Consider the following 25,306-nt stretch of genomic DNA (forward strand, 5'->3'; position numbering starts at 1 on the left):
AACTAGGAGGGTGTGATCCAGGAAGATAGAAACATAGAAACATGATGGCAGATAAAGGCCAAATGGACCATCTATTCTGCCCATCCGTAATAACCATTATCTCTTTCTCTCTCCGAGATCCCACGTGCCTATCCCAGGCCCTTTTCAATTCAGACACAGTCTCTGTCTCCACCACCTCTTATGGGAGATTGTTCCACGCATCTACCACCCTTTCTGTAAAAAAGTATTTCCTTAGATTACTCCAGAGCCTATCACCTCTTAACTTCATCCTATGCCCTCTCATTGCAGAGTTTCCTTTCAAATTAAAGAGACTTGACTCATGCGCATTTATATTACGTAGGTATTTAAACATCTCTATCATATCTCCCCTCTCCCGCCTTTCCTCCAGATTGAGATCTTTAAATCTGTCCCCATACGCCTTATGATGAAGACCACATACCATTTTATTAGCCTTCCTCTGGACCGACTCCATCCTTTTTATATCTTTGTGAAGGTGCGGCCTCCAGAATTGTACACAATATTCTAAATGAAGTCTCACCGAAGTCTTATACAGGGGCATCAATACTTCTTTTTTTCTACTAGCCATACCTCTCCCTGTACAATCTAGCATCCTTCTAGCTTTCGCCATCACCTTTCAACCTGTTTGGCCACCTTAAGATCATCACATACAATAACACTCAAGTCCTGCTCTTTTGTCGTGCACATAAGCTCTTCACTCCCTAATCTGTACCGTTCTCTCGGGTTTTGCAGGTACGTTAGATAGATTGTGAGCCCACCGGGACAGAGAGGGAAAATGCTTGAGTACCTGATTGTAAAAACCGCTTAGATAACCTTGATAGGCGGTGTATAAAATCCTAATAAACTTTCCAAATGCATGACCTTGCATTTCTTACCATAAAATTTTAGCTGTCAAATTTCAGACCATTCTTCAAGCTTCGCCAGGTCTTTCTTCATGTTATTCACACCATCCAGCGTGTCTACCCTATTGCAGATTTTCGTATCATTCTCAAAGAGGCAAATTTTACCCGACAACCCTTCAGCAATATCGTTTATAAAAATGTTAAAAAGAATAGACCCAAGAACAGAATCTTGAGGCACACCACTGGTAACATCCCTTTCCTCAGAGTGATCTCCATTGATCACTACCCTCTGTCGCCTTCCACTCAACCAATTCTTGACCCATCCCGAGGGCACTCAGTTTATTAGACGTCTGTGTGGAACACTGTCAAAGGCTTTTCTAAAATCTAAATACACCACATCTAGCGCACATCCTCTATCCAATTCTCTGGTCACCCAGTCAAAGAAATTGATCAGATTTGTCTGACAAGACCTACCTCTAGTGAATCCATGTTGCCTCTGGTCCTGTAATCCACAGGATTACAGAAACTTAGCCATTCTCTGTTTACCACAGAAGTCAGACATACTAGCCTATAATTCCCTACTTCTACTTTTGTGGAGAGGGACCACATCCGCCCTTCACCAGTCCTCTGGTACCACTCCTAATCCTAGAGACTCGTTGAAAATGTCAGTCATAGAATAGTTAGGTTAGAAGCCCAGAGGGGAGTAGCAACACCCAGCTGCATAGGTCTCCACCACATATCTGTGAATTGCAACCTTGACAATCATGTAGGCCAAGTTCAACAAGCTCTTGGAGAACTGTATTCTTGACAAAGCTGGAAGCTGGCCAGTAGAGCTGGCTAGTACCGGCTGCCACTCTGCAGGAGGAGGATCACAGTAGGACTTTTATTATACCTAAGGACTAATTTATGCTATTTTTTCCCTTGCCTTTGCATTACTAGCACTGTTAATAAAGTATTATTTTCTGTTTATTTTAACCCGCAGTGTGGCTTCCCTTTGTCCAGGTTCCGAGCCCGCTTTTGCTCAGGTTTCCACAGCAGACTTCAATGAAGTACTGTGGAGTGTAATATTGGTGCTAAACAATAAACAGTAATTTTACGTTTAAGAATAGAAGCAGAGGTAAACAAGCTACAAAGAGTTTTAGGCTGTGTTTACGAACTGAGCTAACATCTGTACCCTAAACATTTTTTTCTCACCTGCTGACGTAGACCATAAAATGTGGCAACAGGTGTTGCAGACTGTGACTGGCCCTCTGTAGTGTAGACATGAATGTCATCCTGCTTACTCTGAGAAGGCCAGAACCCCACAATGCCTCTAGCTTGCAGTTTCCTTTGAGTAATCAGAGCAGTAAGTAGTCTTTGGGCATCATCATACACTTTTTTAGCTTCTTCGCCTGTCAACAAAATGGTGGAGAGCAGAATTATTTTTTACTATGACAACTTCAAAACAAACCCTTGCTTAAAATTTGTTCACAATTGCTTGGTAGAGAATTCTTCTCCTTAATATTACTTTGAATAGCAGAACTAAGAAAATGCAATCATTACTTGTATGGATAAATGCTGGGGTGGAATATAATTAATATATAGGAATTATTGTATTTTTCGCTCCATAAGATGGGTGCATCTTATGGAGCGAATACACCTCCACCACCCCCTCGCCCGGCATTCTGCTGTTGCTTGTGGACGGCGGCATGCAATTGGGCCCACATGCCTTCCTCTGACGTCAATTCTGACATTAGAGGAAGGCTTGTGGGGCTGATTGCACACCGCCAGCCCTTTGTGGAGTTGCAGCAGCAGGAGTCAGCCGTTTTGCTGTGTCGGCATCGGGTGTGTGTAATGTAATTTATTTCTTATATACCGCTACATCCGTTAGGTTCTAAGCGGTTTACAGAAAATATACATTAAGATTAGAAATAAGAAAGGTACTTGAAAAATTCCCTTACTGTCCCGAAGGCTCACAATCTAACTAAAGTACCTGGAGGGTAATAGAGAAGTGAAAAGTAGAGTTAGAGAAAAATAGAAATAATATAAACATTTTAACAAGACAGCATTGATCTAAATACTTTGGAAGGTAGAAGAGAGGAGAGAAAGGAATAGAAGCAGAAGGGGGAGCCGTTGAACAGTAGAATTTTGGAGAAATTTAAATGATAGAAATAGAACAAAACAAAGACAAAAGGCAAAACAATAGATAAGATTAAAGATAAATCATAAGCTGGAAAGAAAAATAAAATAAAACTTTGTCTTCAATGTGTGCATTGAGTGCGCTGCAGTCCAGGAGTGCAGGAGCCGTTGAGGGATCTATCGTGGGATTTTCGGGCTCCTGGGACGTTGGCAGTGTTCCAGTTCCTGTGATGTGGCCTTGAGGATCGTGATGGCCCATTCCTGTGGCAAGTTCAGTGGAGGTGTGTATGTGTGTGTGTGTGTTAGTGGCACTGGTGGGGCATGGCCTGGGAGGTGAGCCTCTGGTTATTTGGGGTAGTGGGGTGTTAGTAGGTTGGGGTTTGGTGAAGGGTTTTTTTTGTGATCCTTATGGCGCCTGATAAAAAGTCTGGTTCTAGGGGAGGGAGGGGTGGTGGAGCTTGGAGGGGTCGTTCTGCAGCGGTGGCAGTGCCTGTTGGCAGTCCAGAGAGGAGGAATCAGTGCAGCAGGGAGGAAGGCAGGCTTTGTGGAGTTGCGGCAGCAGTGGGCAAGCAACGGACTAGGGAGGAGGAATTGGCGCAGCAGGGAGGAAGACAGGCAGGCTTTGGTGCGGGAAGGAGGAAGGACAAAGGCTGGAAGGCAGTGAAGGGGAGGGGACAAGAACTCGGAACATAGGAAGGAAGGAAGGAGGGAGGGAATAGAAAGAGACAATTGTTGGGCCTGAGGAAGTAAGTAAGGAAAGAAAGAACTATCTAGTGCAACCAGAAATCACCAGACAACAAAGGTGTGATTTCAATTTAGTGATCAAAATCTGTCTGCTGCAGTATATTTGTCTACTTTTCTAGGGGGCTGGGTTCAGAGGCACAATTTGGTTCAGAATATTTTTCCTTGGTTTTTCCTCCTCTAAATCTAGGGTGCATCTTATGGAGCGAAAAATACGGTAATAGCAATAGACCTGGATAGAATTTATTCTCTTAGATGATGGGAACTACCAGCTTTCACATGTTTAATCAGTGCAAGAAAAAAATGGCTATTCTTTCTCATGCTTGATCAACTTCATGGCCTATTTCCTAATCTGACTTTCCTTGGTCAACAGAGTCCTGTTTCTTGCGTTCACAAGAAACATTTTCTTCCTGCTGCTGAATATGCCTAACCTCCTTGTGAAATGAATTGCTGACAACAGCAACAGCTACTTCATTCTTATCTTCATTCTGCTTTCTTATAAACTGAATAATCTGTTTTACCAGAACATGAGTGGCCTTTCTGTCCCACTGACCCTTCACTCAGCTTCAGTGGATGGCTTTTTAACAGGTTTCCCCGATGCAGGAAAGACATCTGATGTCAATGCTGGTGCCGCTGGTACTGAAGGTTTGGATCGAACCCCAGAGTCCATTGTTGAGCTGAACAGCTTCTTCTGTTGGATGTGATGAGCCTTTAATGAGCGTTTTTGTAGTGTGGAACAACAAGTACAGGACCCAAACACTGCAAACACCAACTATGAGGGTCAGTGAATGAGATAGGGCGCTGACATCGACAACTTCTTAAAACCAGTGGATAGTCTCGACATGGAGAGAAAAAAGTCAATGGTGACAGAGGAGGAGAAAAAAACACATTGAGACAGAAAAGGGATGGCCAAAGATCCGACGGAGGTACGAAGACAAAAAAGATATAATTTTTTACAGACCGAAGAAGAAAAAATATACTAAGAAAATAATAAAAGTGGCCAAAGCCAAAAGAAGTATGTTGACGGGAAGTAATCAATCCTAGAAAAGGATTGATGAACTTGAGAACAAAATATGAAATCTTGACCTGTTGGGTATAATATTCTCCAGATATCTCTAAGACCACACATCTGGAGCAATGGAGGATTATGTGACTTGTCCAGGGTCTTAAGGAGCAGCCCTGGGATTTGGGGAATGAAGAGGTAAAAAGCACCTTATTCCTACTCCTAGCTATCATGCACTTCTTTATAGATAAATAGAGAACAGCTGGGGAGGCCTCATTGTTGATGTTGGGGGGTTACCTTGTGCTACTTCCCCTCCTCAAAATCAAGCACATCAAGAACAGGCTTCAAGTATAGTATAGGGTTCAGCTTAAAATCTTGACTAGCTCATAGTCTTGCGTATTGGTGTTCCCTCTTATTTGGCCTCTGCAATTTTATATATTCCCACCTGTGCACTTTAACCTTTATACCAGCCATATCTCAAGCTAAATTAGAAGTTACAAGGCACTGTGCCTACTTTTTTGCAGCATCTTTTTTATGGAATGTACTGTCCTCCCCTGGCAAGCAGAACTTTCCTACAATCAGTTTAAGGTGGCCCTCAAAACTCATCATCTTGTTGAACATCATAGGGTACCCACAAAGACAAGCTTCCATCTCCAGATCAAATACCTAGGGATTTGTAGCTAGTGCATGTTTTTTTATCCATACTGCATAAAAGACACTCAGGGGGTTACTAGACTGTGGCCCATACAGCTCTATTGCTATGCATGTTATTCTTAAAGAGTAAAAATCACAGCTCTATTGCTATGCATGTTATTCTTAAAGAGTAAAAATCACAGAAAATACAAATACATCTTTCATTTGAAATTTTTTCTTGTGCCATTCCCCAATGAAAGGATCTAGGAGGTCCTGTCATATTGTTTCATTTGTGTTTTGTTTGTCCTCAAGTCTAAATAAAATATATAACAGAAGGTGGGACTTTGTATAATAACAGAACCTACTTCACCCCTCCCCAAATAAAGTTCAGATCATGCAAATCTAGGAAAGAAAATAAATCCTTTACTTACCCACTGTCTTGTCATTGAAAATCTTAGGAAATCCTCGGTTGGGATATTTTCCTCTCAGCTGCCAAACATCGAAGAAAGGTTTCCAGTCAATGTAATTCCGCAGATGTTCAAGATCATAGTCCTCAAAGACATGTGTACCGATAAATTTAGGTGCAACTGCGTAACAGGAGAAAGAATGGTTAAGGACAGTATTCTTACCATATCATATTTATTTATGCACCATATACAAAACAAAAGCACATAGAAAATTACAAAAGAAACAGATACAATCTTCATAAAACATATTAACTAGAAAATACAGTTCTCAAGATTTCAACACACAAGCTACCTCACCAAACATTATATTATCCATACAGGTAATTCTTAACCAGGCATCTATAAAAAGGAGACAATTTTCTATAAGTCTAAATTGCAGTTGCCTTATAATCATAAACTTTCCTGTTTATGCCTTTCATTTCTGCTCAGCTTTTGCTCAGCATCGGCATTCCCCAGCAGTCTTAGCTTAGAAGTGCTTTATCCACATTGTAAACAGATGGTTGTTTTTCATTTAAGGGACTCCTGTTGAATGCAAACACATATGCCGAAATACGGAACGTGTAGCGTCCCCTGCTTCAGCTCATCCTTTGGAGTCCATCACACTGCTACGTTTGCCATTTGAATTGCTATACTGGGACTAGCTGTTGGCTATATTGACACAGCATTTGGGACTCTATGTTTCATGTTTTAGAGCCAGTGCTTTCTTTTATTGTAAAATTTTATCATTGTGTACATCTTTAATTATTTTAGTTTTTTTTGTCATTTTTTAATTCTATTTTGATATTAATAAATCTGGGACTTATTGGCACAGTTTCGTGCTGCCCGATTCAGGAAAAAAAATTTTGATTTGATTCGATTCAGCCTATTAAATTGGTTTTTCGATTTGATTCGATTTTCCTGCCCAATTGTGTGTTTTTTTCAAACATCCTGGTGGGTTTAATTTATAGCTTTTTCACCCCCTTTGGCTTCTAACCACACTGGCGCTGTGGTGTAAACAAAATAAAGAAACAAAAAGGACTTTTCCTCTCTCTGTTAAATCCTAGCTCACGTTTGCAGTTTAACACCAGCTCTGACAGGATACACTTTTCAAATCTAACATATTGTAATCACAAAACAGAAAATAAAATAATTTTTCTACCTTTTGTTGTCTGGTCAATATTCAAATCTTGTTGGTCCCAGGCTCTGGTTGTCTTGCTTTCCAGGGTCTCCTTCTTTCTTCTTTCTCCGTGTTAACCATCCATCTGCCACCTCTGTCCTCCCCTTCCGTTTCCCTTCCCTCTCCCGGAGGTCTGGTATCTTTCCTTTTTGTCGTCTCCATCCACAGATCCACCTTTTCTCAACTACCCTTTCATCCAGCATCTCTCCCTCCTTCCCCACCACCCCAGGGTCCACCATCTCTTCCTTTCTCTTCTCAACTACCCTCCTATCCAGTATCTCTATCCCCCCTCCACACCATCCCTTGTGTCCAACTTCTCTCCCTTTCTGTTCCTTCCCTCCCTAAATCTCATTGTCCATCATCTCTCTCCCTCTCCTCTATTTTCAGACCCATTATTTCTTCCCCCCAAAGTCCGGCATATGCATGTCACTTTGAACCCCTCCCCCTTTCCTCCCTCCCTCCCTATGTGTACTTCTACACCAGGGCCCCCCTCCCCTGAAGGTCTGTCCCCCCAAAGGCCTGCCCCTCCCCCTGAAGACCTACACCCCATCCCTAAAGGCCTGCCTGTCCCCCTTGAAGGCATGTGCCACCATCCCTGAAGGCCTGCTTCGTCCTTGAAGGCTTTCCCCCCTTAAAGGCTTGCATCCCACCCCTGAAGGCCTGCCTGTTCCCTCTCCTTGAAGGTCTGCATCCCCCCAAAGGCCTGCATTCCCCCGAAGGCCTACCTGCCTGCCCGCCCCCCCCCTTGAAGGTCTGTCCCCCCTGAAGGCCTGTCTCCCCCCTTTCAAGGCCTGCCTGCCTGTCCCCCCACCCCAAAGGACTGCTCACCCGCCCCTCCCACGGAAGGCCTGCGTCTTCCCCCTGGCCTCTCCTGGTGTCCGGCTTCCCCCCAGGCCTCCCCGCACTGTTTACCTGTGAGGAACAGCCTGCAGATAAGATCGCGATGCTAGCGATCTTTCCACTGCTTCGGAGCTGTTTCCTCTGCCGCGGTCCCGCCCCTCTTCTAACATCAGAGGCAGGATCGCGGAGGAAACAGGTTAGGCTGGACTTCAACAGCAACTCCAGTAGTTCGGACATAAGGCCAACATCAGGTGGACTTCTATATTGCATGAACATCCAAATCCCAATTTTACAAAGGCAAGATATGAACATCTAATGCTGCAGTACATTCATACAACAAAGGAACATGTTTTGGTTGGGACTAGAGAAGGCCCAAAATATGGATGTCCCAACTCTGACCACAAAAGGAGAAGAGACATATAAGTCTAAAAGATGGATGTTGTTATTTAGATCTGATTACAAAAAGAAGCTCTGACTGAACAGCTGCTTCATTGGAAGAATTAAGATACAACACCTCCCTTAATCTTCCAGTAGTTGCTGTTCCCCTTCCTCTTCTCTGAATGTGAAACTGGCAAGGGATACCAAGCTGTATGAGAGCTTCAAGTATTATGAACATTCTTAACAGAGCAGCATATTATGTTAATCAGGTTTTCTATTCAGTTTAAGGTCTGATTACATTACATAAGATTGGGTCAGTTACCCAGGAAGTTACAATGGACAGATTGATGCGGACATTCAATAAGGTTGCTAGACAGGTGGATCAGTATGACTATTAATACAGTTAGATCTGAAGATTAGCCTACTGGTCAACACAATGGACTAGGGACCCAGGTTCAAATCCCACTTCCATTCTTTTTTAATTGTGAGCTCCCCAGGAACATAAAAATACCAACTATAACTGAATACATGACAACTACAAGCCTGAAGGCTATTGAAGTGGTGTACGTTCAGATACAGTAGGTATTTTTCTATTCCTGGAGGTCTCATAATTTACAAAAAAAATCACAAACAGATGTGGGATTTGAACTGGAGTCCCCTGCTCTAAACATTAGGCTACCACTAAGTTAGTATTTTCCCTAGTGTTGTGTGTTTTTAAACTGTATTTTAGTTAATAGACGGTTTTAACATTTTTGTACACCGCCTAGAAGGTTTGATTAGGCGTTATAAGAAATTTTAAATAAACTTGAAACTTTCATGAACATCTTTGTAGCCATTTTATAAGATGGACGTTCCTATGCTGCCACACAGATATCTATGTACATTGTTTTCCCCATTCCAATATATGGAAGTCCATCTCATGTGTATTTTAGAACAGGCTGTGTATCCTGTTCTAAAATACATGCGAGATGGATGTCCATATGTGATGTACTTATTTAGATGTCAAAATTCTGTGTTTAACGTCCTTTCGAAAATGCCATCTACATTATATGAATAGTTTGTTAAAACAAATATTTATACTTCAGTTCCTGTATTTTGGTAGGTTAAAAAAAGAATCCACATACATATCACAAGTTTAAAAAAATTGAGAGACCAGAAATTATATTTTATTCTGAATACTAACCTGGTACAGGGCAGGACAGCCAGTCAATATGGAACCCTTTTTTTCTGGCTTGATCTAGTGTCAGATACCTCCTTTCCTATTCAGAAAAATTGCAGTGTTTATGGTTTGGAATCAATTTCATCCTGAGTAATTGCACATACATTGCCTACCTTTGTTAGAGACCCAAATTGAGGAAGTGACAGTGATAAAGATAGAAAGATGCGGTTCTTACCTCGATAATTTTTTCTTGTGGATGTGTCTAGTAGTCCTGAACAATAGGGTTATCCATCTGAACCTGCAAGTTGTTTGCAGAAGGATATCACACATCTTTTAACTCCACCTCCTTCCCAGTGGGCTCGCTACTGCTCTTTCAGTTTGTACAAAAGCAATCAAGGCCCAGATGCACTAAAGCCAACGATTGCCGCTAAACCTGTTTTAACAGCTATAGTTTATTTCATTTCATTTAATGTGGTGTTTTATATACTGCTAAATCTCCCAAAGAATTCGAGGTGGTTTACAAAACAATTACATTGACTTAAGTAACGGTCAAAAATCTAATCAGGTACTTTGAATTTCCTTTTCTGTTCTAATGGGCTCACAATTTAACTATAGTAGAAGGAAGAGGGGAAACATAATACAATAAATTGAATAGGTGTGTAAAAGACACAACAGAAGGGAAAACTTCAATATCCCCAAAGAAAAATTCTAAAAATAAAAGCTGGAAAAAAATAGCAAAATTAAACCAGCTCAACAAAAATAAAGCAAAACGAAAATTGAAAATAAAATAAAAATAAACCCGTCATCCTCAGTCTCAGTCAGCTTCTAATTCCATGTCTTCAATTGAGAAAGGCCAGCCTGGGTCGGTACTACAACAGCGACTCCTTCACTTCAATTTCCCTACTCCTGAAAGGCTAGAACCAAATGCTGCAGCTCCGCCAGCCTGCTCTGAGATGGCAGAGAAAAGATAGTGATGATCGTATTTGCCGACCTGACGCAGGAAACGGATCACTGCCTGGTTTTCTGCACAATTGCTCATTCCTCGATCCAACCATGCAAATAACCTAATTAAATTAAAATCCCATGCTATGTTCTCCAATAACTGATCAAAACGACAGTGGATTTAGAAGGAGCAGATGTCTGAGGTTTCTTCTGATATTGCTGCCTTTGTTTCTTCTACTGTGGTCTGGAAGTAGCAGATGGATTTGCAGCATCTCATGTGGCATGATGCTCAGGCTGAGCCGGTATTGGAGAAGTTGACATCAGGGTAAAGAGTTTAAACATATCCCCATACGCCGCATGAGCATCAAGCTTCTCTTTGAAAATGAGCACCGATAACTTTGGCTTTGATGCCGGTACCAGTGATACCGCGACTCGCTCAAGAGAGGATGACTCGGATGTTGAGGTTGAAGCGAGTCGCATTAAAGGTCTTTGCTTGGCTGGCATGATTAGACTTGATACCTTAATGGCCTGAGACCCTGTCTGGGAAGCTGGTGGCTTTTTAGCTGGCTTACCAGATGGAGCTAAGCCTGCGATACTGGTGTCGATGCAGGTGCAACAGATGATGGTGGTGTCTTCAATGTCGAGGGCTTGGATGTCGATGCATGCGATGCCTCCGCTCCCTCCATGGTACCAAAGAGCTTCTGCTGTAGAATGCGGCTTTTAAATGGAGTGTTTCTTAAAAGTTGAATAATGCGTGCAGGTCTCAATGCGATGTTCAGGGCCAAGGCACTGTATACACCAGTTTTGTGGGTCGGTGATGGAAATCGTGCGCTCGAACCTGCCACACTTTTTAAAGCTGGTTAATGGGCGAGACATAGAAGGAAAAATCGCCTCAGCCAAATCAAAAGTTGAAGGCTGATGCGAAAAAGAAGGCCCCGCTGTTGAAAATGCCTGAAGGCAAAAACCAGAAAGAAAAAAAAAATTATAATATACAGTGGTGCCTCGCATAACGGACGCCTCGCACAGCGAACGCTGCGCACAACGAACTTTATGTCTTGATTCGTACAACGAACTTCGTTTCACACAACGAAGTCGCCCGAGCTGCATCCTTCCGCGCAGGCACTGCGCTTAACTGCCCTCTCTCCGCCTGGCTCCCTCTTGCCCCCCCCCCCCGACTCCCCGACACGATCGGGGCAAGAGGGAGCCCAAGCCCTCTTGCCCCCCCGACTCCCCGACACGATCGGGGCAAGAGGGAGCCCAAGCCCTCTTGCCCCCCCGACTCCCCGACACGATCGGGGCAAGAGGGAGCTCAAGCCCTCTTGCCCCCCCGACTCCCCGACACGATCGGGGCAAGAGGGAGCCCAAGCCCTCTTGCCCCCCCGACTCCCCGACACGATCGGGCCAGGAGGGAGCCCAAGTCCTCCTGGCCACGGCGACCCCCTAACCCCACCCTGCACTACATTACGGGCAGGAGGGATCCCAGGCCCTCCTGCCCTCGACGCAAACCCCCCCTCCCCCCATGGGCCCAACCCGACCATGTGCCTCAGGCCCTGCCCCCAGGAGGGACCTAAGGCTCCCGGGCCTATTCTGATTGGCCCAGGCGCCTTAGGCCCCACCAGTAGGCGGAGCTTTGGGACGGATGGGCCAATCCGGCCTCATTCCGTCGTTGGCTGCCTGCCGGACAGGCGGGTTTGGCTCCCGTCTGTCCGGCCAACTACAGAAGGGGACGGGGAAGGGGGTTGGGGGTGTCGTGGGGGTCGGCCGGGGGGGTCGCGGGTCGGCTGGGGGGGCGGTCGGAGGTTCTTGGGGGGGGGGGCGGTCGTTGGGGGGAGGGGGGGTTTGCGTCGAGGGCAGGAGGGCCTGGGATCCCTCCTGCCCGTAATGTAGTGCAGGGTGGGGTTAGGGGGTCGCCGTGGCCAGGAGGACTTGGGCTCCCTCCTGGCCCGATATTGTCGGGGAGTTGGGGAATCGGCGGGGCAAGAGGGCTTGGGCTCCCTCTTGCCCCGGTCGTGTCGGGGGGTCGGGGGGGCAAGAGGGCTTGGGCTCCCTCTTGCCCCGATCGTGTCGGGGAGTCGGGGGGGCAAGAGGGCTTGGGCTCCCTCTTGCCCCGATCGTGTCGGGGAGTCGGGGGGGGGCAAGAGGGCTATGGGCTCCCTCTTGCCCCGATCGTGTCGGGGAGTCGGGGGGGCAAGAGGGCTTGGGCTCCCTCTTGCCCCGATCGATGTCGGGGAGTCGGGGGGGGGGGCAAGAGGGCTTGAGCTCCCTCTTGCCCCGATCGTGTCGGGGGTGCCAGGGACCACACGGAGTCACCCACCGTACCACCCGATTTGGGTAAGCGCAGGTATCGGTGGGTGGCTTATTTGCGGGGGGGTGCCTTATTTTAACATTTTTTTCTAAAAAGGGGGGGGCTGTCTTATTTGATGGCCCTGCCTTATCATCGGGGAAACACGGTAGAAAAAAAAAAAAAATGAACAGTTAAGTCCCAGTTTTTGCCGCTGAGACTCTGCCCTCTCTCACTGTAAAATTAGACTCTACTTAGTCTGTCTTTAAATTTAAAAAATGTGTGTTGTTTTAAAAAACAATTATGTTTTTAGATGTATCTAAATAAAAATAATAACCAAAAATTTATCTTTTTTTATGTCATCTTAGCATATTTTATGCTGCAGAACGAATTATTTTTTTTTACATGTATTCCTATGGGAAAACGCGTTTCACATAACGAACGTTTCACATAACAAACTTGCTCCTGGAACCAATTAAGTTCGTTGTGTGAGGCACCACTGTACATATATATTTTTTTACTTTTAAAGACAAACTAAAAATGAAAGAAAGAAATTGAAGAAAAAAATCAAATGCGCGAGTGGGAAGGCAAAGGCTAAACAAAGAATGTTGAAAGCATGACTTCTTACTTCCACAGAAAACTAAGAACTGAGGAGCTGCGCTCCTACGTCAGGTGGGAAGGCACTTGCGCATGCACGGTCAGTTGCAAACTTTCTAATGTTCTTAAAGTGCTGGTGCACTTGTACAGCTGTCCGTACCGGGTTTCCATGGATGACATCACCCCCATATGTGAGAATATGCTGCCTGCTTGTCCTGGGATAAAATATAGGCTGATGCATAAAGTGTTAACTTTGGCTTTCAAAGTACTGACCTGTGGGCAGCCTGATTATCTTGTAAAATTACTTGTACCTTATAATCCTACCCGCACTTTGTATTCATCGACGCTAAATAGACTGATATTACCATCTATCCATTTGGTAAGATTAAAATCTATCCAAAACTCTGCTTTCTTTGCATCAGTTCCATATTTATGAACTCCCTGCCAAATAAACGCCGCTGTGAACCTACCTATTCTAAATTTCGAGCTTCCTTAAAAACATATTTATTTAAATTGGCCTTTTCCTCTTAGTTTTGATTTTTTATATATTTATATGGTTTTTAACTTTATTTTGGCATTGGATCATACAGCAACCAAATGATCATTTATTTTTCTCTTTCTATCTCTATACTTGTATTTAAATATTGGTGTTCTTTTCTTTTAAATTGATGTACACCGAACTGATGTTATAACAAAGAGTGGTATATAAATACAGTGGTACCTTGGTTTGTGAGCATAATTCGTTCCAGAAGCATGCTCGTAATCCAAAGTGCTTGTATATCAAAGCGAATTTCCCCATAGAAAGTAATGGAAACTTGGATGACAGGCCTATGTTGCAAATAAAAGCTCACCCTTCCCTGCAAACTTTCAGTATCTACTTCAGTACTCCCCACCCCAATACTTCAGATTTCCGCATCTAATCTACCCGTATCGGAGAACACAGTATCAGCTGCTGTCCCAACTGAACAGCTTTCCCTCCTCCCTCTGTGCACAATTGCTTAAGAAAGCCTTCCTCTACCTCCAGCCTGCCTCTTTTTCTCCTCTCTAAGCACAAACCAGCCTCCTCGCTGCCAACTCACCTCCTTGGCTCTGGTGCCAAGCTTAACCCACAACTCTGGAAAGAATGTCAGCTGCACACTTACCGTCGGCAGCTGCCTGCGCTCGCACTGTGGGCGGGTGGTTTCTCCCCTCCACATCTGGAATGGTACACTCTCAAACTTTTAAGCACTCTCAGGGAACATCATCAGGCTACCATCATCACCATGCCGCCAGCATTCAAACCTGGCATGCAAAATTACAGGGGCGACATCAGGAGAAGCGCTCCAATCTGGAAGCAGGAGAAGTTGTATGGGGGGGGGGGGGGAGGAAGCTCCCGTGCTTCTCTACAACTTCCGGCTAACGAGTTGTGCGGAGAAGCCAGCCCAACGGACCGAGCCGCGTCTGTGATGCAGGCCAATGGGAGAAAGGCCAGAAGTGAGTTGGTGGTTGTAAACAGTAGCAGTATGGTAGGAGGGGAAGTCGGAATTGCAGCTGGTATGCTGCAGCTGAAGGACTCTGAGAGCAGCACCGCGGTCCTGCTGCCAGCTGAGGCAAATAGCGTGAAGTGCCCTTTACTCCCCTGGGCTCCCCCAGCTCTACCCTATGGCCCTTCAACATCTGCGACCCGACCCTGCAGGAATGCGTGAAGGAGTACTTCGTGTTCTGGATGCATACTGCTCTCTGCCGCCAGCCTCCCACTCCTCTCGTTCTAGGCCTTGTTCACGGCGTCTCCTATCTGTTCCCCCCATCTTCTGTAGCGTAGCTTTCTGTGGTAATCTGCAGATACATCTCGTGCACATTTAGAGGAGCTATTGAACCAGACTTGGTGTGGGTTAGTGTGTAAGGGTTTGGGGGTGAGCTGCGGAGAGGAGAGAAACTAGTTCCTGGGGTTGACACGCTCGTTGATCGAGCCAATGCTCGTTTTGCGAGTTAAAGTTTGCTTGAGTGTTTTGCTCGACTTGCGAAACACTGCAAACCGCATTACTCGCAAACCTAGATTTGACTGTACTAATAAACATAGTCGGTGCCCACCTCTAAATAAAAATTTGGGCAGTGAGGGAATGGAGGGAGGGACTTGGCTGCCCGAGTGTGACACCCCATGACCCCCGCAGGACCCATGCTCAGTCCGGACAAGAAAAGGCCAGAAAGGCCCCTGCCTATCCTCTCCAACAGTCCTTAACCTTAACCAAAGGCCAAGAAACAGAAGAGAACTGCACAGGCTTATCACATCTACCTGCTGGAGACTGAGAACAGACTGATTCTATGAGGGACTGCAAAGTCCACTTGTACTACTGCTAGAATTCAGTGTGTTTTCAGTCTCCATCTGTCAGCAGAGGAGCATAAACCCATCCGTTTGTGCCAGTCTGGAGGGACGCTAAGAAATATGGTTATTGACGTTTCTTTGTATTAGATGAATGAGATGATTTTATATGTTGTTTTGTATATTTATGGTGGGGTCCTTTTACTAAGGCATGCTAACCGATTTAGCGTATGCTAAAGATTAGCGCTTGCTAAATGCTAAGGCGCCCATTATATTCTATGGGCGCCTTAGCATTTAGCGCACCTTAGTAAAAGAAGCCCAGTGTATGCACAGTTATAATCCACCTTGTTAAAAGGTGGACTATAAATAATAAACTATAAAGGACATTAATGTCAAATGTTAGTGCTTTAAGTAATGACATTTCAAATGGGGGAACTAGATTAGTAAATTTGCAATGGTCAGACTGAAAAAGAAGGAGAGCTAAAATACTTTAACTAGAATTGTAGATGGGAAAGGGTGATGACATTTGAAGAACAGGAAACAAGTGGTTGATTAGTAGAATAGTACAGGCTGCCCTCAGGTAACGAACATCTGATTTATGTCGGACTCGTACTTACGAATGTGCTCCGGCATTTCCATTCCTCCCCTCTCTGTGGCTGACCTGCAGGAGTAGCACTTTAAACAGGACACCCGAGATCAGCACCATTGGGTCCTTTCTTCTGCCATGTCTGTTTCCTATGATGTCGCTTCCATTAGGCAGACATGGCAGAGGAAAGGGCCCGATGGGGCCGACCTTGGGCGTTCTGTTTACAGCACTGCTTCTGCCAGTGCTGCAGCAGGAATCACCCAGTATGAAACCTTCTATCGGCTAAATAGCTTGCATAGGGTATAAGGAGGCAGCAATAGCAGCTAGCAACCGAAGACGTTCCACTGCCTGTGTCCTGCAATTGCCAGAGTAACCACACAAGTGTGTCTTGGAGTGAGATTGAAAGAGGAGGGGCTACAGGAGAAAGAGCCCTGTTGATGCAGCACCTTCCTTGCTATTTACTACCTCTGGTGAGTAGACACAGATTGTTGTGGGAGGATCCTAAGATATTAATTCCGAACACAACCCAGGCAGCCAGCACCTGACACCAGCTACCCCACATATGCTCCCCTGACCACCTCCCTACCCTCTCCTCTTTTCAAATTGTTTAATACAAATTAACTGTAGATATATACACAAATACACACAGATTCTCACATGTTCCAAGTTACATACAAATCTGACTTAAGAATAGTTTTAAAAACAGAACTCATTCTTAACCCGGTGACTGCCTGTATTGGAAATTTTATAGGGTGGATGAATGTACAAAGAAATTACAACACCTATAACATTTCCCTTCACCTCTTTTGCTCTGTCCTGTGCCTTTACTCTGCTTCACATGCCATCATTTTTCCCGCCAATATTTCTTATTTTGTTTCCCAGTTCTAGAAAAGCATATAAGAAGAAACAATATATTGCCGAGTTGCTACTCTTTCAGTTTTGGCCAGGTACTAGTGACCAGGATTGGCCACCGTGAGAATGGGCTACTGAGCTTGATGGACCTTTGGTCTGAACCAGTAAGGCTATTCTTATGTTCTTATGTGCTCTAACCTCAAACACCCACTTGCCTGTCTACCCTCACACCAAATCACTGCATCCAGGTCCAAGGGTAACCAGGCAACTGGGTGCTTGACTCACTGCAGGCAACCCTCAGTTGCCCAAAATTCTATTAAACCACCACATACTTAAAACATTTACTGACACTTAGTAAACCACATTATAATGAATGTTTCAATTTTTAGAACATGTGTACAAACAATCATATGATATGGTTAGTGTACTAATATCACGGTACATTAGATGACAATGTCCAACTTCCGGTGCAGGTGATCAAGGCCACTAGCGTGCTCGACTTTAAGAATAAATGGGACATTCACGTGGGATCCCTACGAGGGTCGAGTTAAGGAACTAGGTCATTAGCACTCAGACTTAAGGAAGTGGGTCAGTAGAGTGGGCAGACTTGTAAGCCTGCTTTGATAATAGTTACTTTATTATGAAAGAATAACAGTTTATAATGTGCTCATATTGCCTTGAAGTGCTGAATCTCTCTGGTCAGTTTTATTTTAATTTCTAGCACATAAATGTGACAAATTCCAGGTCATTTTGACAAAGTAAAGTATAAGGATTGGTGCTGGAACCAGTTCTTCACATATATGAATATTTTTGTGTGACAGTCAGTTTTGACTTACATTTTGATTTAAAGGCAAGTTTTCAGGAACTAGTTTGTCATAAGACTAAGGACTTCCTATACTTGAATAAATCCGAAGAACAAAAAGATCACCAGTGGTCAGATCTACCTTGAGAGTCTCATAGTGGTCTTGGCGAATGTCCTCATACTCCTCTGATATCTCTTCAAAGAAGTCTTCTTTAAGGGTGTCATCTAGCAACTGAGAGCACTGCAGTGGGACAAAAGGTTTAAGCATTATCATCAGCTGCTGCAGCCTTTCACTGACATTCATACACTGAGGTTCATGGCACAGTTTTAGGGAATTAGTTTTCAAAAGCATTAACTACCAGCTGTTGACAAAACAGCCAAAGAAAACTCTCTATGATCCTTAAATTGGCTCGCTCACTGGCAATTCAATATCGTACAGATCAGCATGCTGCAACGTATTCTGAGCGGATATTTCAAATAATCTTCTTTTCCATATAAAATATATCCCAAATTACATTAGAAACATATTGAAATGCCATCAGAAAGTCCCCATTGAAGGAGGACACTTTGAGAGGAGAAAAAATTCCAAGTTTATTCATATCTTACTATCCTGCACCAAGCGTAAAAACCGTCTGGGTGGATTACAATCTAAAATCAAATCAAACATTAAAATAAATAAAATTACTTACAGCATACAATAAGGTTAAAAGCAGAACTACAATTGTTAAAGGAAAGTAGAGAGGAAAATACATTAGGTTAAAACTTCTTGTTGTGTCTTGCAGAAAACTCTCAAAAGCCAAATGCTGTTGTGATAAGCATCTGAAAAAAGAAATTTTTAACTTTGCTTTAAACTTATCAGTTGAACTCAGTAATTGGAGAGCCAGAGGCATAGAGTTCCAAAGCTGTGGACTTTTCACTGAAAAAATAGAAGTCCTAATATATTCATAAACAATTTTTTCATATGTTGGAACTATAAGACGTTTTTGATTTTCTGATCTAAGAGTTCTTGAGGGTGTATAAGGCATCAAAAAACATGCGCGATACAGAGGTTCACCTGTCATTATTACTTTTAAAGTCAATAAAAGTATTTTGTAGGCGATATGGTAAGAAATGGGAAGCCAATGGGCTGATTTTTAAAAATGGATTGATATGATCAAATTTATGAATATTAAATATTAACTGAATAGCTGTGTTTTGTATGTTCTGAAATCTTTGAATATATTTTTGACATACCCCAGAATAAAGCGCATTACAGTAGTCTAATTGCTGGATCACTAGTGAGTGTACCAGTATGTTCAAAGCTTCTGGAAAAAGCAGAGAGCGAACAGATTGAATTGGTCTCAATTAAAAAAAAAAAAAAAATTGATGGTAATGGAAACTGCTTGATTTTTCACAACTGCAACACAAATTTGGTCTTAACAAATCACAAAATTATAGATGGTTGCAGTTGAAGTAGGCCATTCAGAGGGGGTTCCCTGAATGGAAGAATCTTACAAATAATTATAGTTTGCCGGTCTTATGTTTTCAGGTAGACTTCCTGGGACACCAGGCTGCTCAGTGGTATAAATTAATATCTGGATTTTTGCATAAGAAACTAAAAACTGGTCTTCATGACATTTGGAGCATTGAGATTAAGCATCAGATTACTGTGTCTCAATGGCCACGAATTTGGTCTTGGAGGATGAGGTGTACGATGTTTGCGTCTATGAGACAAACTTGGTTTTTCTTATTACATAGAGCTTTCTGGACCCCTGTTCGTTTACATAAGTTAGATAGTTCCAAGTCAAAGAGACGTTGGCATTGTCATCTTGATGCTGGAACTTTAGATCATTTACTTTACTATTGTCCTTTGATTATGCAGTTTTGGAGGTCTATTTGGGATCAAGTAAATAACATGTTAGAGAATCCAGTGGCTTTATCTTATGATACCATTTTATTTGGTACTCTTATGCGAGTCAAAAGTCAAATATCAACGAATAATAACAAGCTTCTATTTGTGATGACAGGGGTTGCCATGCAGCTTATCTTAAGAAATTGGAAAAACTGGGATAGGTTGAACTACACATTCTGGTGGGAATCCTTGTGTTATACATATAAAATGGAGCATTGTATGGCTATACTACAGTGAAGATTGAAGAATTTTATAGAGGTGTGGGAGCCAGTGACTAAATACTATAAAGAGGAATAATTTAATTTATTTTATAAACAAGTAAATGTACACATTCTGGGGGAGGGAATGGAATTTTATTAATTTATGAATGGTTTCATGAAGGTTTGATTTATTTGTTTGTATATTAGTTGGGAGGGGGATATTTCTTTATTGTAGTAATATTTGAAAGTTTGCTGCGCTTACTATACAATGTATATATATGTGATTCATTTATGGCACATTTGTAGTTTGAAAATCAATAAAGAATTAAAAAAAAAAAAAAAAAAGATTGATTTACCACCTCTGAAATTTGTAATTGATATGATAGCTTAGAATCAAATATTACTCTGAGAAGCTTAGTAAATGTAACTAGAGGAATTGGTATATTACATAATTCAATGTTTAAGAGCAAAATAACATGATCTTTAGGAGTAGTCTTTAGGAGTAAAGACTAGAGTAAAGACTACTAGATGGATTTAATTTAAGTCTATATTTGGTTAGTAGTATAATGCAGTGATTCCAAACCCTGTCCTGGAGGACCACCAGAGCAGTCGGGTTTTCAGGATAGCCCTAGTGAATATGCATGGAGCAGATTGGCATGCCTGGAACCTCCATTATATGCAGATCTCTCTCATGCATATTCATTAGGTCTATCCTGAAAACCCGACTGGCCTGGTGGTCCTTCAGGACAGGGTTGGGAACCATTGGTATAATGGGTACACCTCATGTCAAAATGATTGATAGCTTTCAGAGATAGGGATCGACCAATCAGTGTTCACTTCTAGATTAAGCCCCACCCACTCTCTGCCAAACCCCCGCCCACCCTCACACAACCATGCCCAGACCACGCCTACTTTTGTCTAAATCCCACCCATGCCCCGCCCCCTCCCATAGGAATGAATGGTGTTGGCTCCGCGCATGCCCCGCCCATGCCCTGCCCCCTGTCCACATCACCGGAAATGCACTTTCTGATGACATCACTGGACATCACCAGAAAGCATATTTCTGGGGTCAGACACACCGTCTGACCCCAGAAATACGCTTTTTGATGATGTCAGCAGAAATGGGTGTGACTGACATACCGCAAGTGCACATTCTGATGACATAGGCGGAAACAGGGTAAATGAAGCACTGGAAATGCGCTTTTCTGATGAGAAGGAAATGCATTTTTTACATTACATTACATTAGAGATTTCTATTCCGCCATTACCTTGCGGTTCATTTTCTGATGATGTTAATGGAAACAGATTTAGTCAAACCCCCGGAAATGTGGCCAGATAAAAAAAAAGTGGCTTTTATTTTAACAGCCTTTTAGTTAAAAGACAGGTTTTAAGAGCTAATTGTTAGAGCAGTGCACAGAAAAGAAAAAAGACCTCTACAGCTGCCTTTTTTGTCTTTCCTGTTTTTTTGTTTTTTTTTCAGTAGGAAACCTTAGTTAATGTTTGTGGGAAGGGTAACACCCCGATTGTCATGGTGACAACTGATAAGCTGGTTAATCATAAAGGTTCTTGCAGCCCCTGATAAAGCCAAGGGGGGGAGAGGGGGAAGGTGTGTTTAAACCTGTATGAGCATGTCCCTGCCTACTGGTATTGTCATAGTGACACATGCCTTAGCTCTTTAACAAGCTGAAAAAAAAACCCTGTCCCTATGATTCACAAAGCAAACCGATCATGTAGCGATCGGTTTGCGACCCCTTTACAAGCAAATTTCCCTCCGGGCTGATTTACTTACCTCTCCTGTGATCCGCTTCAAATCTGTGCATGTAAATGAGGTGAAACACATGCAAAGTAGGCAGGGACGCGATTCACAACACAATCAATCCGATCTGACTGGGCTGGCTGATCAACTGAAGAAGCGACTGCTGGGGACCAGTTGAAAACGTTTTTCCGACTCTCCAGCCCTGCTCTCTGCACGCCCTGCTCTCTTCTCCTGCCTGCTCTGCCCCATGCTTGTCTCCTGCTTTCCGCCCTGATGCTCTTTTCCTACTCACTCTGCCCCATGCTCTACTCGTGTCTGCTGCCCAGATGAAAAAAGCAAAAAATAAAGTCACAGCCTTGAAAACCTCCTGCCGCCTCGACTCTCCTGGACTCTTCCACTACTCCAAACGCCTACCTGACTGCCCTGAACGCCTGCCTGCCCCGAAAACTGCCTGCCTCGACTCCCACCCTTCCCCGCAGTGCAAGCCCGTGGTTTTAACCCACGGGCTTTTAAGCGGGTTAAAACCACGGGCTTCTAACGTTTAAAAACCCCAAAATCTAAGCCGGGCCCGGAGGTCAGTGCATGCGCAGACCATCTACAGATGGTCTGCACATGTGCAGGGATCGCTTAACAGCGATCCATGCCTGCAGATGGAGGCGTTCCTCCAATCACCCCATCTGCATATTTACTTGTTGGGAATTCATCAGACCTGCCTGGATCGGGCCTGATCGGGCAGGTTAATGAATCTGGCCCTACCTCTGTTATAAGGTAGAGTTTTAGGACATTTTTTTTTATTTAGAGCGATGTGAAGTTCAGAAGGATCCGTGGCTACAACTTGGTTAATGTTTGTAGGGTTGTACCAGCCATAGGGGTGTTTAAACACAAAAAAAAAATCCAGAAACCCGTCTGAACATGTCCTGCCCCCTGGTGTTGTCATAGTAACGTAGGCCTTAGCTCTTTAACAAGCTGAACCCCCCCTCCCAATGTCCCTAACTATCCATGTTAAAAGACAGTTTTAAGACATATTTTTTTATTTAGAGCGAGGTTAACAGAGCTGACTGGAATAGGGTACAGATGACGGAATCTTTATTGAAGCATATTTATTATGATTCAAACGCGGCAGGCAGCTATGGAGGCATCAACTCTCTACTTCAAGGGGCTAAAAAGAGCGATATTACAGTCTGAAGAAAAGATGGGCTGTGAATACTTCACCAGACTCCCTCATATACGCTGGGGCGTATCTCAGGCAACATGTCTATCTTTGTAAAGAGAAACCTGCCCCTTTTAAAAACTTTTAGTCCAAGCCTCGCCGCAGCACAGAAAAGCCATACTGAATACAGCTTCTGATGATTTGGTGATTGCTATATCTGAAATCGTTCTCTAAACTCTAAAAGGTAACATCCCGCTTTCACAAAACCAGATAAAGGTTTTAAAAGGGAAGCATTACGGTATAAAAAGACTGTGTGATAAAAGATTAACCCTTAAAAAAAAAAAAACAAGTTGGTGAAACAATCTGCTGGGTTTATAGGGCCCTTGTTAAGTTTTGCTTTACCGTTAATAACGGGTCTTCTGACAAACTGCTAATGCATCTCGCTGAAAAAAAATGTACCTGGTCCCTAGTCAACAATTTGAGCGCTTGAGAAACCCCACAGATCGGGAAGAAAATATTAGAACCTCAACCATACATAGGTTAGACAAGGAAATGAAAAACATACTGCAGAGTTGGGGTATGTCTGACAATGAAAAAGTTAAACGTTACTCAGAAGTGTTACAATACTATCTCGTGTTGAACAGACAAAGGGATATGGAAAAGAAAAGCTAAATGTGTATCTACAGGGACCGGTTAATACTTCAACAACCCCATCTCCAGAAAATAGTATACCTCCCGACTCTGTGTTTCAAGAAGTGTTAAACAGCATCAACATGTGCTATAGGAAAAATGCCGAAGTCCTGCTTAACAAACTGTCAAAAAACAAAACTGTTGCATTCTGGAGGGAAATGGCACATTTGTATACCAAGGAAAACCTATCGGTGGTTCTAACCTGCTCGACCTTGTTCGCTGTGTTACACAGACCCACGCTCTTTCAGAGCAAAGAAGGCCCATAGATTGCAGGGAGTTCATGCAAACCCTAGCTGAATTAAATATGCCTTCCATGGTTGTGGGTAACGCTGCCAACAGAAATGTACTGTTACGCCTCAAGGAGAACCCAGCTATGAAGGTTGCTGAACTATATACGAAACCTACCAAGACCAAAGAACTCCTTCCTCATAAAAAATGTAAATTATTTCCCAGCTACTGGTGGCTGAGTGTATAAAAACATATCTTTAATAAAATAATACTTTAAAAAAAATGAAAATAAAGACTGCAGACATTTATTTTGATTTTAAGGTTTACTTTTTTATTTAGAAACAGCATAACATTTATGGTAGGAAATAGAAGCGTGTTTTGAAAAGATCTACACAAGACTTGTTTTTTGTTTTTTTACAAATTTCAGTACTATTTCATCACTTTGCATTAAATCTTCAGAATATATTTCTAAAATATTTTCAAAAGACTGCTCTTTACAGCGATGATGTAAAAAAACCCAAAAAAACAACAAACACACACAGTGATAGCCACAGGCCTCAGACAGCAGGTGCTGTAGCTGCCTGTTATGATATAATACGGTCTTACATTGTTTATTGAAAAAGTTCATAATGCTGTTAGGAAAGAATAAACTATCTGGCGGTTGTCCATAAGAATCAAAAAATTCTCCTGTTCCATTCCTGGTCACATAGAGGGCCAACCCTGACCCTGCCTGCTCTGTGGAATGGTTTATTTTATTTAGAACGGTTGTTGTGACGTGACCCATGACATCTTTAGCTGTGTTTTTTGCGGCTCCTTTCACATGTGGTTTAACAATTTCAAAACCCCCTTCTCAAAAGCGGTATTGCTTTTCTGAAGAGACTACGAAATACATCACCCACACCAGCTCCGTACATGACCAGGGCCCCGTGATATCCTGCCGTGTAATAATTTTTGTATGCTTTGGGGTCTCCATAATCTTAGTCATCAACATTTAAAAAAAAACAAACACAATCTTCCTGGGTCGCAGGTGAAGCTTAAGGATTAACTTTCCGTAACGAAATGAGACGTTCCTGTTCTGATCCGTCTTTATTTCAAATGCAATGGTGTTGATGTGCTGCTTGTTCACAGGGACATAGTGCAGTTTATCGTACGTGAGGGTGATAAACTTACCCATTGACCCTAGAGCTGGAACACAGCGCACCAATTCTACAAAATGGTCACCTACTAACTGGTGCTCTACAATATCTGCGTACAAATAGAGTATTAAAGCCGGCCTCGATATTCGCTGGGAAATGAGAATGCTGTATATTAACATTAACCTTTACCCCCAAAATGGTTGCCAAATCACCCTCTGCAAAAATAACAGTCTTATCCTTTGATTTTACATGAATTCTTTGCGTGTTGGGGGTCATATATGATTCTTGGTGGTATCGCAGATTCATAGACGCTTCTAATGTCTTGATTCAAGATTTCCAATAACCTCCCCATGGTCACATAATATTCTCTCTGGATTGTGAGTTAGTGTTGTACATTTCCTTCTCCAGAGGTGACAACATATTTTAGGTCTTTCTTAATATTCTCCCAAGTATGGGGGTATTGTATTTCCACAAGCTCAACTTCCCATGGCCCTTGTAAGTCCAAAGGCCTAGCTATTTATATGGTAAAATTAGAGCTGAA

At 43.1% G+C, this 25,306-nt stretch overlaps 1 protein-coding gene across 4 annotated transcripts in view; it reads right to left on the reverse strand.

Moving 5' to 3' along the window:
* Window positions 1-25,306, reverse strand: part of MTR (5-methyltetrahydrofolate-homocysteine methyltransferase) — an 819,135-nt gene that overhangs the window by 62,314 nt on the left and 731,515 nt on the right. For all 4 annotated transcript variants that reach the window (XM_033935789.1, XM_033935788.1, XM_033935790.1 and 1 more), the window contains 4 exons: window positions 17,857-17,955; window positions 9,380-9,455; window positions 5,787-5,942; window positions 2,055-2,251 (listed from right to left, as the gene is read on the reverse strand). In XM_033935789.1, coding sequence (XP_033791680.1) covers window positions 2,055-2,251; window positions 5,787-5,942; window positions 9,380-9,455; window positions 17,857-17,955 — 528 coding nt within the window. The remainder of the gene's footprint in view (window positions 1-2,054; window positions 2,252-5,786; window positions 5,943-9,379; window positions 9,456-17,856; window positions 17,956-25,306) is intronic.

This window comes from Geotrypetes seraphini, chromosome 3, assembly GCF_902459505.1.
Source record: "Geotrypetes seraphini chromosome 3, aGeoSer1.1, whole genome shotgun sequence".
Lineage (NCBI taxonomy): Eukaryota > Metazoa > Chordata > Amphibia > Gymnophiona > Dermophiidae > Geotrypetes > Geotrypetes seraphini.